Source organism: Gorilla gorilla, chromosome 15 (assembly GCF_029281585.2).
Source record: "Gorilla gorilla gorilla isolate KB3781 chromosome 15, NHGRI_mGorGor1-v2.1_pri, whole genome shotgun sequence".
NCBI lineage: Eukaryota > Metazoa > Chordata > Mammalia > Primates > Hominidae > Gorilla > Gorilla gorilla.
The window spans coordinates 123,370,284-123,384,931 of NC_073239.2; the positions used below are offsets into that span (position 1 = coordinate 123,370,284).

At 46.0% G+C, this 14,648-nt stretch overlaps 1 protein-coding gene across 2 annotated transcripts in view; it reads right to left on the reverse strand.

The window, feature by feature from the left end:
- Nucleotides 1–8,350, reverse strand: part of LOC109023154 (Ig heavy chain Mem5-like) — a 42,712-nt gene extending 34,362 nt beyond the window's left edge. Inside the window, exon 1 of one of the 2 annotated variants that reach the window (XM_063698329.1) lies at nt 7,845–8,128. In XM_063698329.1, the coding sequence (XP_063554399.1) occupies nt 7,845–7,857 (13 nt within the window). In that variant the 5' untranslated portion in view covers nt 7,858–8,128. Of the gene's footprint in view, nt 1–7,844 lie in introns of both variants that reach the window. The other variant, XM_063698330.1, reaches the window with a different exon arrangement.
- Between the last annotated feature and the right edge of the window lie 6,298 nt (nt 8,351–14,648).

The window sequence follows — 14,648 nt, forward strand, 5'->3', positions numbered from 1 at the left end:
CAGATGCCCCAGGTGACCTCATACCTCCTTAGGTCACCTCACACACACCCACGTCACCACCAACCCCCGATGTCACCTGACATGTGCCCAAGTCACCTCACACACACCCAGGTCACCTCACATCCATCCTGGATCACCTCATACTCACCCGAGGTCAGCTCACACATATCCCCCACGTCACCTCACATGTGCCCCAAATCACCTTACATGCATCCAGGTCACCTCACACTTGCTCTGTGTCACCTCATAAATCCCCCTGGCTTACCCGACATATCTCCCATGTCCCCTCACATGTGTCTCTGGTCACCTCATATGTGCCGTGTTCACCTCACACATACCCCCCAGGTAATCTTACACAGCCCCCAGGTCACCTCACCTTCATACAGGTCACCTCACACATGCTATGATACATGTATATATTATGGAACTTTTAATCAAGCTATTTGACATATCCATCACCTCACACATCTATCATTTCATTCATTTTTTTTTTTTTGAGTTGGAGTCTCACTGTCGCCCAGGCTGGAGTGCAGTGGCATGATCTCAGCTCACTGCAACTTCTGTCTCCCGGGTTCAAGCAATTCTCCTGCATCAGCCTCCTGAGTAGCTGGGATTACAGCCGCGTGCCACCACACCTGGCTACTTTTTGAGTTTTTAGTGGAGACAGGGTTTTGCCATCTGGCCAGGCTGGTCTTGAACTCCAAACCTTGTGATTCACCCACCTCAGCCTCCCAAAGTGCTGGGATTACAGGCGTGAGCCACCGCGCCCAGCCTGTATCATTTCTTAGTGAGAAAATTTTTAACATTTGCATTTTTAGCCATTTTGAAATATATAATGCATTATTAGCCATGTTTTCCATCTTGTGCATTAGAACACTGTAACTTTCTCCTTCTGTCTAACTGGAACATTTCACCCTTTGACCAAAATCTCGCCTTTTCCAGTCTACCCCTCCAGCCCCTGGTAACCAACACTCTACTTCTGTGAGTCTACCATTTAAACAAACTACAGTGAAATCGCGAATTACTTGTCTTCTGCGCCTGCCTGTGGAACTTCACATATGGTCCTCTAGAGTCATGCCTGCTGTTGCAAATGCAGGATTCCCTTCTTATTTTAGGATGAACATTACTCCATTGGGTACATACTGCATTTTCTTCAGTAATTCATCCATTTATGGTAATTTAGGATGTTCCCACATCATTGCTATCATAAATATTCCTGCAATGAACGTGGGGGCGCAGATGTCTCTTTGACATACTGATTGCACTTCCTGTGGATACATAGCCGGTAGTGGGGTTGTTGGAAACTATGGTAGTTCTATTTTTATTTTTTGAGGAACCTCCATAGTATTCTCCATAATGTCTGTACTAATTGACATTTTCCATAACAATATATATAGGCTCCCTTTACTCCACTTCAACCCCAATACTGGTTATCTTTCATCTTCTTTAAAAATAGCTATTCTAACAGGTATGGGGTGATAATTTATTGTAGATTACATTTGAATTTTTAAAATTATTACTCATATTTAACATTTTATATATCTATATGTCATTTGTATGTATTTTTTGAAAAATGTGTATTCAAGTCATTTGCCTATTTATTAATAGGATCGTTTTGTAGGTTGTTCTTGTTCTCACAAGATATGGCATCAGCTGCATGTATCCTGGACTCACTGCCACTGCACACCCCAGACCCAATGCCACCATGAACGTACTGGACTCAAGGATACTGCAAACTCCAAAATTGGTGTCCCCAAAACAGGAGCCCCTGAACACACCAAAGCAGCATCTCTGCATGTACCTAAACAAGGGATGCACACAATGCCACCACAGTAATACACAGACCTATCCTCGGCTCCGACGCTGTTCATTTGCAGATACAGTGATTTCTTGGCATCATCTCTGGAGAGGGTGAATCGACCCTTCACAGAGTCTGCATAGCTTGTGCTACCTACACAACAACTCATAAATGAGACCTACTCCAGCCCTCTCCCGGGAGACTGATGGACCCAGCTCATCCAGTACCTAATAAAGGTACTAAAGGTGAATCCAGAGGCGCAAAAGAAAGTCTCAGGGACTCCCAGGCTATAACAAGCCTCCCAAAGACTCCACCAGAAGCACCTCACACTGGACACCTGCAAACACACAGACACCCTGGCCAGAACCTGCCACACATATCCACTGTTTCTCTCACTTGTGTCCACTCACACTCAATATCTCTAGTTCTCCATGAGTCACCTTTTACATTAGCAACAAGGAAAACCCAGCTCAGCCCAAACTCCATAGTGAGTCCTCTGTGTTCAGATACCTGACCACCAGATGGAAACTCCTGGTACTTCTGGACTGGGGCTCTTCTCCCGTAGACGCAGGCAAGGCTGGTTTTCATCAGGACAGTGAGGGCCCTATTTGCATGTCTCCTCCTCTATAGCAAGCTCTGGGGTGGGACACCAGGAGAGCCGTGTCCAGAGCAGACGTGAGATTCCTGGAGGAGCTTAGTGTCAATGACAGCATTTGGGAAAATATAATTTCTTATTATATGATTTTGCCATTAAAATTACTTAGCAATTATTTCATTTATTTTTTACATATTTGTACAAAAATAACTGCATTAAGCAAACTTTAAGAGATATGGAGAGATAAATAGAAAATAATAAAAATTAGGAGAAGACTTTAGCACCTCACTTTCAATAATGGATAGAACATCATTAAGAGAATTCTTAAGAAGACAGTGGACTTGAACAACACTATTGAACAAATTGACCTAATAGACATCTACAGAACCTTCCAACCAAGAGCAGTGTAATATGTATGCTTCCGAAGCAAAGACTAAATATTCTCCATGATAGGTCACATGTTAAGTAAAAAAAGGACTCTCAACATTTAAAGAAGTAATGCCAACCATTCTCTAACTTTTTCAAAAATTGGTGAGATGCCAACCTTCCAGTCTTTCTATAAGGCCCAAATTACCGTATTTTCAGTAATAGACAAGGTCACAAAAAAGTAAACTACAGACCAATATTCCTAGTAGACATAATTGAGCCCCCTCCACACACCAAATAATAGTCAACTAAGTTCTACAGGACTTTAGAAGGATCATACACCATGACCAACTCAAATTTATTTTTGAGATGCACAGATGATTCAAAATCCTCAAATCAATACATTTGGTATGCCAAATTAAATACGAAGAAGAAGGTCCCATTAACTTCTCAGACAGAAAATAACATTAAAAAATTCAAGGTTTCACCATAAAAACTCTACCCAAAATAGAAATACAAGAAAATAACCTAAACACAATAAAATTCATTATGAAAAGGCATAGCTGTTATCATACTTCATGGCGAAATGTTAAAAATATTTTGTCTAATATCTGCAAAAGGGCAAGAATAAACTTGGAGGCATTTTACTCTCAGACTTCAAAATTAATTACAAACATAATCAAAACAGGATGGTATTGGCATAAATACATATAGAGAGCTCAGAAATAAACCCACGTATTGATGGCAAACTCATTTTCAAGTTGAGAACCAATATGAAGGCAAAGTGATTTATAACATTTTCTACACAATGGCTAAATCATACTCTCCCCCAAAGAGGGTGTTAAACAAACTGGGTTTTCACTTGCAAAGAGTTAAGAATATTAGGTTAGAATAAACACAAAAAATCAACTCTAGATGGGTTAAACAGTTAAATGTATAGCCTGCAATTGTAAAATTCTCTCTCACCAAAAGGTTAGCAATGATTTCCTAAATTTAAGATTAAAAGCACAGACAACAAAAGCAGAACTGAAGGACTGGAACTACATCAAAATATAAAGATTTTGCAAAGCATGGAAAAAATTCCAAATCTACAGAATGGAAGAATATAGTTGCAAACAAGGCATCTGAAAAAACTGTTAATACTTAAAACATACATGTAACTTCTACAACTCATTAGCAAAATCATGACAGCCTGATTGTAAAACCATCAGTTTTATACGTAAAAAAAATTAAGAATTGTAGATGTCATGTTAAAGATTCTCCATGTATAATAGTCTGCTTTACGATATACTTGGCTCGGCTATACTTTGTAGTTATTCAAATACTAATCTAAGTGGTGTTGCAAATTTACTGTCTAGATATTTAACCTGTCATCAGTTGACTCTAGGTTAGGTAGAGTGTCATTCATTACACAGGTGGGCCTGATTCCATCAGAGCAGAACTAAAGATGAAATTCTATGGTGATTCAGCAGCTTCAGCTCTGAGACTTACAGCCTGCACTTATTGAGGGTCAATCTTATGGACATTGTACTTCCCCAGCCATGCCTCAAATCTGTCATCCCCTAAGTCTTACAGAAACGTGATGTGTCCATCTGCAGCTTGTCAAATCTGAATAACAGACAAAAAGAGACTCTAAAGTAAAATGATAATTATTTGAAGATGGACATTGCAATGGGAACATGCATGGGTTCACTCAGGCAGGTAAAGAAAGATAAAGGTTTAAAGAAAAATGAGGAGGGTTGCATAAGCTGTTTTGAGACAACTTCTCCGGGATAGAAGAATCAATAACAAGGGTGGCATCAGTCCAGTCTTACACAGAGAGTTGCTGGGAAGATTACTCAGAGAAGTAATTCTTTTAAGGTTGTGGGCACCTTTGTGCAAGATTGTGGTTTTAAGAGTCTATTTACGATAGTTCAGGGATATGCGCATGAGAACATTCCGTCACGGCCTTTCCCAGCTTCATTCAGCAGAGTTTTAACACAAGTGACCCAATTTTGATTCTGACAACTTTCTCAAGTTCTTTCTAACACTATTGTTTAAGAAAGTGACTCTGTGACAGTTTGTACAGCACAGGGTGAATTCCATATTTGTATCTCATTTTGACCAAACAAGCTTGTCCCCTTCAGCTCCCACTGGCCACATCTATTCTGAGATGAGTCTCCACACAATATAGTGGAGGGCCCTGAGCAATGGGAGAGAAGAAAGTCCCATCAGCCTCCCCAGCGTGGCTGCAGGAGCCACAACCTGAGACCCACCTGAGCTCCAAGAAAAGGGCTTGAGCCCTGGAATTTAGACCACAGAGACAACATCTTTCTTTTTTCAGGGAGCAGGAAAAGCAAATGAAAAAGGAACAACTCAAGAAAGAACATAGATTGGGAGCAAAAGAAGCACCAGATCAGTGTTGATGCTGATTTGCACACTTTAGTGTCAGGAGAAGGGTCAGATGTGAAACCTGTGAGGTTCTTACATGACACTGACCCTGGCTCAGTCTATTTTTTTAAAATCCATAAAGCCTGTTCTAGTCATGGAATCTCACTGAGGTGTCTGTCCTGGGTCTGACTGGAGAAGACTCACCAGGAACGCCTGAGATTCCTCAGGACTCTGATCCTAGTGACCACAGTTGAGGACTTTTCATCTCTGTGAGTGTGAATCTGCATTTTGTGCATGTGAGAATAGTTAGTTCCTCACATTAAAATGATCTTTTTTAAATACGTAGAGATGACATTGGTAAGCACGGAATTCTAAACTTAGAGCGGTTCCCTGGGGAAACTGTCAGAAGTTGAAGTCCCACATCCTGGAAGGAATCCAGCCCCTAATCTCCATGTGCACCTCCCTCTGGGGTTGATTCTGATCAGTGGGTCCTGAGTGCCCCCTGCAGCTGATTTCCCCCCACCCCAGGGTTCCTGCAGGGAGGTTTCTGGCTGGGCTCATACTGATTTCCCCTCATCATGTCTCTCACACAGCCGAGTCCTCATCTCTCAGACAGTTCATTTGCAAGTACAGCATGTTCTTGCCATTGTCTCTAGAGATGGTGAATCTACCCTTCAGTGTCTGCATAGTATAGGCTACCACCACTAGCACTAATGTATGAGACCCATTCCAGCCCCTTTCTTGAAGCCCGGTGGACCCAGTTCACGTCACTGCTTCTCAAGATGAATCCGCAGGCTGCACAAGAGAGTCTCAGGACACCCCCAACCCGCCACAGCTGTACCAAGTCTCCCCCAGACTCTACCAGCTGCACCTCATACTGCACACCTGTAAACACAGAGACATCCTGGTCAGAAACTGCCACACATATCCACTGTTTCTCTAATATCCACTCACGAACAATATCTGTAGTTCTTCACGTATCACCTCTTAAAATAGTAACAAGGAAAGCCCAGCTCAGCCCAAACAACATGGTGAATCCTCCGTGTTAAGTTCTGATCACCAAGTGAAAACACTTGGTAATCCTGGCACTTGAGCTCGTCTCCCAGAGCTGCAGGGTCAAGGCTGGGCTGGTTTTCATCATCAGCAGAGGGAGGGAACTATTTGCCTATCTCCTACTATATAAAAGTCTCTTGGGCTGGATGTCTGAGGACAGGGCAGGGCACAGAGCAGATGAAGTTTTCTGGTGGGTGGTGGGGCTTGAAGACAATGATAGTATTTGGAAAAAAATGTAATTTCTTATTAAAAGATTGTGCTATAGTAAACACTTAGCATACATTATCTTAACACATGAAAATACATTGTTAGAGGCAGATGCCCATTGGTCCTCCATTTACAGATGAGAATGTAATCCCAGAATCATCAGGGAGCTATGAGATGTGTCCTGGAGCTCACATGTGACAAGAATGGGCTCCAGGATCGAGGCCTGTGCTCCTCTCCACCGGATCCCACTGCTCCCTTAACCAACTTTAGCCCAGAGTTACACACACCTGGTGTGGTTTGAAGAAACCCTTCTTGTAATAAAAACATTTTAAAAACCTGCTGCATTTTAGAATTACCAAAAAATAGAGATAGAGCTAAGGGTTATTCATTGTACATTCAGAAATATCTGACTTTTTATGTGATTTATCCATCTCCCTTACACCGTCCCTAAGAAATTTATACAGGTATTTATTTGTAATAGCTTGAATAATATAAAATTATAATTAACACACAAAATGTACAATTTGGAAATTATTGATCTAACCATCACCATTAAGATAGAAAACAGATCAATTACCCTCAATATTTTCTCTTGTTCTCTTGCAACTCCTTCTTCCTCCCTCTTTTCTCTCACCTTTTCTCCATTCAACTCCCAACCTTCATGTCACTTTAGTTTCTATTCTGTAGAATGTATAAAAGTGTCATCATACAGGATGGAGTTTTTTTTTTTTGCTTATTTTACTTATATGTACTTGTGAATTTAGTTCGTTTATGCGTGTATCAAACGTTCATTAATTGTAATGAACAACAGTATTCCAATGATTGATTTTTTTTTTGTTTTTTTGAGACGAAGTCTCGCTCTGTCGCCCAGGCTGAGTGCAGTGGCGCAATCTCGGCGATTCTCCTGCCTCAGCCTCCTGAGTAGCTGGGATTACAGGCGCGCACAACCCCGCCCGGCTAATTTTTGTATTTTTAGTAGAGACGGAGTTTCACTATGTTGGTCAGGCTGTTCTCAAACTCCTGACCTCATGATCCACCCGCCTCGGCCTCTCAAAGTGCTGGGATTACAGGCGTGAGCCACCGTGCCCGGCTGAATTTGTTAAATTCGGTGTTTAATCTGACATCCTTCTGGATTTGCTCACACTGGAACGTAAAATAATTTCCAAGACTTAAGTGTAGCCAAAACAAAACCAAAAATTTCCCGTCTCTAAGCTACACCTACCACTGGATTTTTAACTGACGAAGATGAGCCTGAGAGAAATCACAAAAGCAGCTAATTCAAGGAAAAGCCATTTTTCGTACTCAGCTGAACTTAAGACCACAGTTACCACGAAGGCAGCTTCTCCACCTCCGGAGCTCAAGCGATCCGCCCGCCTCGGCCTCCCAAAGCGCTGGGATTCCAGGCCTGAGCCCCGCGCCCGGCCAGCGAAGGCAACGTCTAAAAAAACTTCTCACCTCCTGTCACCATGTCAGTGACAAATTCCCGAGTTTTCAGACGACATGCCGAATCCAGTACAAAACACTGACTCTGAGGAGCTCCCGACGCCGCTGGCGCCTCAGCTGGCAGCAGCCGCTCCAAGTTTGAACCCGCGGGCGGTGACGGAAGGGCCTTCCCGCGGGCGTCGGGCAGCAGCTGCAGCCCTGGGCTCGGCCGCGGCGGCTCCGCGTCCTTCCCGGAGGCGCCGGCGCGAGGTCCTCACACCCAGGCGGCTCAGTGGAGGCGCAGCAGCCCAAGGAGCGCGGCCCCCAGCGCCTGCGCCCATCCTGGAGAACTGCATCTGCGCAGGCCCAGAGCGTCCTCCCGGAGCAGGCGAGCCAGGATGGCGCCTCCTCGCTCCCAGCAGGCGCCCCCACGCGGCCCGCGCCCCTCCTGGAGAACTGCATCTGCGCAGGCCCAGAGCGTCCTCCCGGAGCAGGCGAGCCAGGATGGCGCCTCCTCGCTCCCAGCAGGCGCCCCCAGCGCCCGCGCCCATCCTCCAGAACTGCATCTGCGCAGGCCCAGAGCGTCCTCCTGGAGCCGGCCAGCCAGGATGGCGCCTACTCGCTCCCAGCAGGCGCCCCCAGCGCCCGCGCCCATCCTCCAGAACTGCATCTGCGCAGGCCCAGAGCGTCCTCCTGGAGCCGGCCAGCCAGGATGGCGCCTACTCGCTCCCAGCAGGCGCCCCCATGCGGCCCGCGCCGCGCCCAGCGACCAGAGCCGCGCGAGCCTGTGGGGAGCCTGTGGGGAGCCTGCGGCGCGCCTGCGGAGGCCTGGGCTCCCCCGCCTTCCCCACAGCCACCAGTAGCTCATGCCGCCGGTCTTCCCCTGGCCAGGTCTTCCTGCAGCTGGCGCCGGAGGCTGCGGAGGGAGGGCCCAAGGGTCCTTTTCAGAAGACAGGCTTTTTATGAATTTTAACACAATGTGAACAAGCTGCGTTCCTTTAATAACGCTACTTCCATCATACACTGGCAACTCAACACCTGAAAAGGTTAGATGTTATAAATAGGACTTGCTCATCCTTTATACACAGGATATCCATAGATAAATAAACACACAGACAGACGAGATGATCATTAATCTCGCCTCCCGGTGCGCACAGAGGCCTTGAAGTCTGCACTTTCTCCTCCTCTCTCCTCCCCTGAACCAGAGCACAAACGCAATGTGTGTTGATCAAGCAGGGATTTGGCCATTCCTCCCCACCCCCCACCAACATCGAAATAAAATAAAACACTGCATATGAATTTTAACAAAAAGATATTTACAAAATTTATTATTTTACCACCTGTAATTTTAACATACATCAGGCACTTCAGAACATCTAGAAAGACTAGATATTTCAAAAGAACACTTAGAATTTCCAATGATGTATATACAATAGCGAGGAATTAAATGCACACAAGAAAACAATGACAACGATATGAAAATGTCTTTTAAATATGAGCAGCCTGGCATGGAACCCTCTTCCCTTCCTGCCCAGGTCTCCCCTCCATGTCCTCTCACCCACTGAACGAACGTGGACGTGTGGTTACTGTGTCCCTTCCAGGGGTGGTCTAATAACTCCATTTCAAAATGTCATTTCCAGAAGACACCCCTTTGCTATGATTTTTTTAAAAAGGACATGGTAACTTACGGCCAGGCACGGTGGCTCACACCTGTAATCCCAGCATTTTGAGAGGCCAAGGTGGGTGGCTCACCTGAGGTCAGGAGTTCAAGACCAGCCTGGCCAATGTGGCAAAACCCCATCTCTACTAAAAACTACAAAAATTAGCCAGGCATGGTGGTGCACACTTGCAATCCCAGCTATTCGGGAGGTTGAGGCAGTAGAATTGTTGCAACCCAGGAAGCAGAGGTTGCAGTGAGCCAAGATCCTGCCACTGCACTCCAGCCTGGGCGACAGAGTGAGACTCCGTCTCAAAAACAAAAAACAAAACAACAACAACAACAAAAAACCGGAAAACAAAAGACAAGCACATGGTAACTTACAAGACGTGTAATTTTCTGACTCTGTCATATATTTGGGAACCTCCTTACATCTAGGCGGGTTAGATGCAGCAAATGTTTTCTGTTGAAAGGTCAGGGGAAGGTCGAGAGCGGCTTTTTCATGTGTTATGCACAGGCCTCCTAGAAAGGGCTGGTAAAGTGTGGTGTGCATGTCCAGTGGGACAAACTTGGAAGGTTCTTCTCTGTTTCTCCCCATCCATGTCAAGGTCTTGTAGAAGAACAATCACCATCCGGTGGCCGCTACCCGTTCCCCACATCGTCTTCCAGGACTCTACTAACATTTCTTGCCCTAAGGCCTTTGAACCTTGCCAGGACTGGGAGGGTCCCTTCCAACATGGACAGCAGTCATCCCAAGATTCGGAGCTTCGGGGCTGCATGGCCTGAAGAGAAGGCGGATCTAAGTCCTAGACCCCGCTTCCTGGCGACCCCACGCGTCCCCAGAACGCCCACGTCCCAGCTGCCCCCTCGCATCCCCGGACCGCCCACAACCCGCCAGCCCCCGCGCGTTCCGGACCACCTGCATCTCAGCTGCCCCCGCGCCTCTCCAGACCGCCCACGTCCCAGCTGCCCCCTGGCATCTCCGGATCGCCGACGTCCCGCCATCCCCCGCGCGTCCCCGGACCGCCCACTTCCCGACAGCCCCGCGCCTCCCGGACCGCCCACTTCCCGACAGCCTCCGCGCATCTCTGTGGCAGCTGCCGGGTGCTTCCCGCCCCTCCGCGCCCGCCCACCCAACGGCGCTGTGTCCCGCCGGTAGCTCAGCGCGGACTTCCTTTATGTTGTACAGGGTTGGGCCTGGAGACCCGGAGGCCGGCGAGGTCCTGGCTGGGAGAGGCCGCCGCTGCCTTCAGGTTCCCGAGGTGAGTAGAGAGGTTCCCGCTGCTTTGAGGTCAAGGCTCCTCGGTGGCGGCCACAGCAAAGGCTCCAGTGTCCGCAGGGCAGAGGCCGGGCCTGTATGGGGATCCCCGGCTCATCTGAGGCTCAGGGCGGAGGGTCCAGTGAACTGACCTTGCCCCGCTTCTCCACGCGCCCAGTGTCACTGTATTCAGCCACCACTGCACAAAGGCGGCACAGCTCTGTGCCCTGAGAAGCCCCTCATTCCCTCAGTGACTCCACAGGGAACACCGGGTGGGCCCCTGGATTCACAGCCCTGTAGCACGCTGCCCAAGGGGCCCCCTTGCTCTCCCACCACCCAGAACACCGAGCCCGTTGTCAAGGCTGAACCATCCGCGGGCAGCTGGGACCAGGGAACATGGTGAGGGGCTCACGGCACCTGGCGTGCAGATCCCAGTAGCTGGATGCGGTTCTGCTAATCACTAACAGGCTTGCAGGCTTCCCCAGGAATCCACCCATAAACTTCACAGAACACCGTGTCTGTGAACCACCCAGTATGTGCATTCAGTTTCTCACCTCACTCTGGTCCGGAATCTGCCACCTGCAGGATCCAATTAACAAGAGCGAGATCTGGTGCACAGATTATTGTATTAACCATAATGGTAAAGGGGAAGTGACCGCATTCCCATCCAAAGCAACCACTTCAATTTTGAAGGAAAGGCAGGGGTTTAAAAAAGGAAAAGTTGATAAGAAAGGCATGCAAGATTTGGGCTGAGAACCAGGTCTGTGCGTCTTGTTCTGGCGGCTCTCTGGCATCCCAGTCCACCTGGATCTTGGGCTGGCATCATCTCGGCAATGCCTGGGTTGTTAACTAGCAACCTTGAAGTCACCTCTGGAATTCTGCATCAGGGTCTCCCGACTTTGTCTATCTGTCTCAAATTAGCTTCCGGAACTTCCAAAAAGGCACATAGTTCGATGCAAACATAAAGTTAGATTAATGTGAAGGGAATATTTATGGTGAAAGGGAGAAAGGTGGAGTCTATTTCAAGGCGTAAGAAAATTGATTCTGCTGTTTGCCTCAAGATTATATCTTTACACCCAAGAGAGACTGACAAGTTTAACCTCTCTCTTCCGTGACCATATGTGACTGCCTTGCTTCCCCTTTTTCTTCTGCCATGATTATAAGTTTCCTGAGGCATCCCAAGCCATGCAGAACTGTTTGGTGTGGAGATTACTGAAGAAGGGTTTTACTTACTACTTGACAGAATTCCCCTTGGTGAAGAGGAAATGTCAGAGATCTTTAATTCATGACGATGTTGGATTATTGGCAGTTGGCTCACTAAGGATCCCATGTCCAAGAGCAGGATTCTCCTTCCAAAGTGTGGGCGTGGACTTGAGGAGCAGCCTTTGAAAGATGGGGCCCCTAGACTTTATAGAACCTCCTTTGATTCCTTGGAGGTTTGCAATCTCCAGGTTGTCCGTCATCCAGGACTTTGACTGTTTGTGAGAAAGAGTGCTTCCTTTTGGGTGAAGAACTCTGTATGAATTTCCTAGGGCTGCCAAAATGAAATACTACAAACTGGGTGGCTTAAAAATGACAGGACTGTATTCTCTCACAGTTCTAGAGACTAGACGTCCAAAATCAAGTGTGAGCTGGGCTGCATTCCCTCTGAGACTCAGGAGAATTCTTCCTTGCCCTTTCCTCACTTGTGGAGGTGACTGGTAATCCCGGACATGCATTGGTTTACTGCTGCACCACTCTGATCTTTGCCTCTGCTGTCATATGGCACACTGTATGTCTGTGTCTCTGTGTCCAAATTTCCTTGTACTTAGAAAGACACCCATCTTCCCACATTGAGGGCCTGCCCTGCTCAAGTAAGACCTCATCTTCACTAATAACATCTCCAGCTACCATATTTCCAAATAAGGACATGTTCTGAGGTGCTGGTTGTCAGGACTTTGACATATCAATTGGGTACACAATTTAATACATGACAAATCCTGTTACAGAGCTACCATGTCTAGTGTCTTACACATTTTGTTTGGAGGGGGAGGGTAAAAATAACAACGGACTCCTGTGTGTTCTCTGATGATAGCAATACCAATAGCTACCATGTAATGCCTACTAGTTGTTAGGTACTAAATATTAACTAATTTCATTCTTACAACAACCCTACTTTACATATGAGAAAACTGGGGTACAGGAAGTAACTGGCCCATTGTCCTCCAGTTAGCAGTGGCAGAGACAGTATACAAAGCCAGACTTCCCAGCTCCAGAGGCCGCATACTTAATACCACCCTGCCTTCTGGACGGTCAGGACAAGCAATTATGCCTATGGTAAACATACTGTGCTGACAAGTAAGGTTACACTTGAAATGTGGCTTACAGTACAAGGTATAGAGATTACAGGCAATTCATGTGTTCTGGTTATTTGTTGCTATTAAGTCTGAATTAAAATGTAAGTGTGAAATTTCAGGTTTCAAGGAGTATAAAAATAATATTAAAACCTCAAAAAGTAAGTTTAAAATGCATTTTGAAATTAAGCTGCCTGTATATCATTCCCCACTGTCAAATTCCATTTCGTTTCTATGGAAAACGTGTGTCATAGTCAATCTGGCTACTTCTTAGAAAGGGCATAGCTTGTATGTATTGGAAGGGAATCCATTAAACTGGAGTTGGAAATATTCTGGAGTCTCCGGAATTACAGTAGGTGTTTGTTGGAGCATTATGGTGCAAGGACCTGGGAGTTTTTGAGAAGGTCAGTATTACATTCTCACTTAAAGTGCAAGGTACCAATAAAATCCACAGCAACTGAAGATAGCAATGAACAGTATACCAGCTCTACTATATATGAAACTCTTCCATGTGTTAGGAAGTCAACTAAACCATGCTGTCACGCGGTCCTGAGAGAGGGCATCCATCTCGCAGAAATATGGGTACCTAATGCTTGCATAGCTTGAGTTATATTGTGGGAGTAATCTTGTATATATATGCAACATTCAGTGTTCATTAATACACAAGTGTTACCTTTGGCTGTAGTTGCAATACCTAGGGTCATATAGCTTCATAGTGTCACTTGTCAAATCTGTGAGGTTTCTTCAGTAAGAATGATGATGGCATGGTAGGTGTTGTTAAAGGGACTGGTGGTTTGCTTAGCCAGGGCCTCTACTTGCAATTCTAAATCTATGACTGCCACCTGGGGGGAAGAGCTGGCTAGTGGGTGGAACAACTAGGATGTCCGTTTATGAGAACAGTGTCTGTCTTTCACACTTTTTCAGTTGACATAAAGAGAAGGCACTTTGGACAGTTACATCCTGGGATATAAGGTCATATCCAGTTGGTTCGTTTCGTCCAGTTGTAAGGAAAGTAGGGCCAGCCATGAGTGCCACAGGCCTTTAGTTAATCCCAGAAGGAAGAACAGGTTCCACTCTGCAGGCTGGCATTGGCTTGTCATCCCAGCCACATATTAAGGGCTCAGTTACATTGCTGAGGAGGCAACAATTCCATATCATGAGTGACAGTGTAGAGTATGCTGTGGTGTTTCTTCACACATAGCAGTGCTTGACCAATTACTTGGACTCGCACCACTGTCAGCCATCCTACCTCACTGGATATGGCATAGCCTATAGTGGGAGTGATATTAATGAAGTGTCTTCTGTTTTTATAATAGATGGAAAAGATGGCTTCTCAAATGGATGGAAAATCATAAGTTCTTAAGTTGGGAGCCTGTATTATGCCAGGGCAGGCCTATAGTGGAAGAAATGGGTGAACTCTTTGCAGAACCAACTATGTTTTCTTTTGGAGGGAAGCCACCATCTTCCACCCATTCAGCAAAAAAGATTAGTTTTAATAAGGAGAAATAATGTACTTATAACTATAGTACTCATTAAGAATTTCATATTAGATCCCATTTGTCAATTTGGGCTTTTGTTGCCCTTGATTT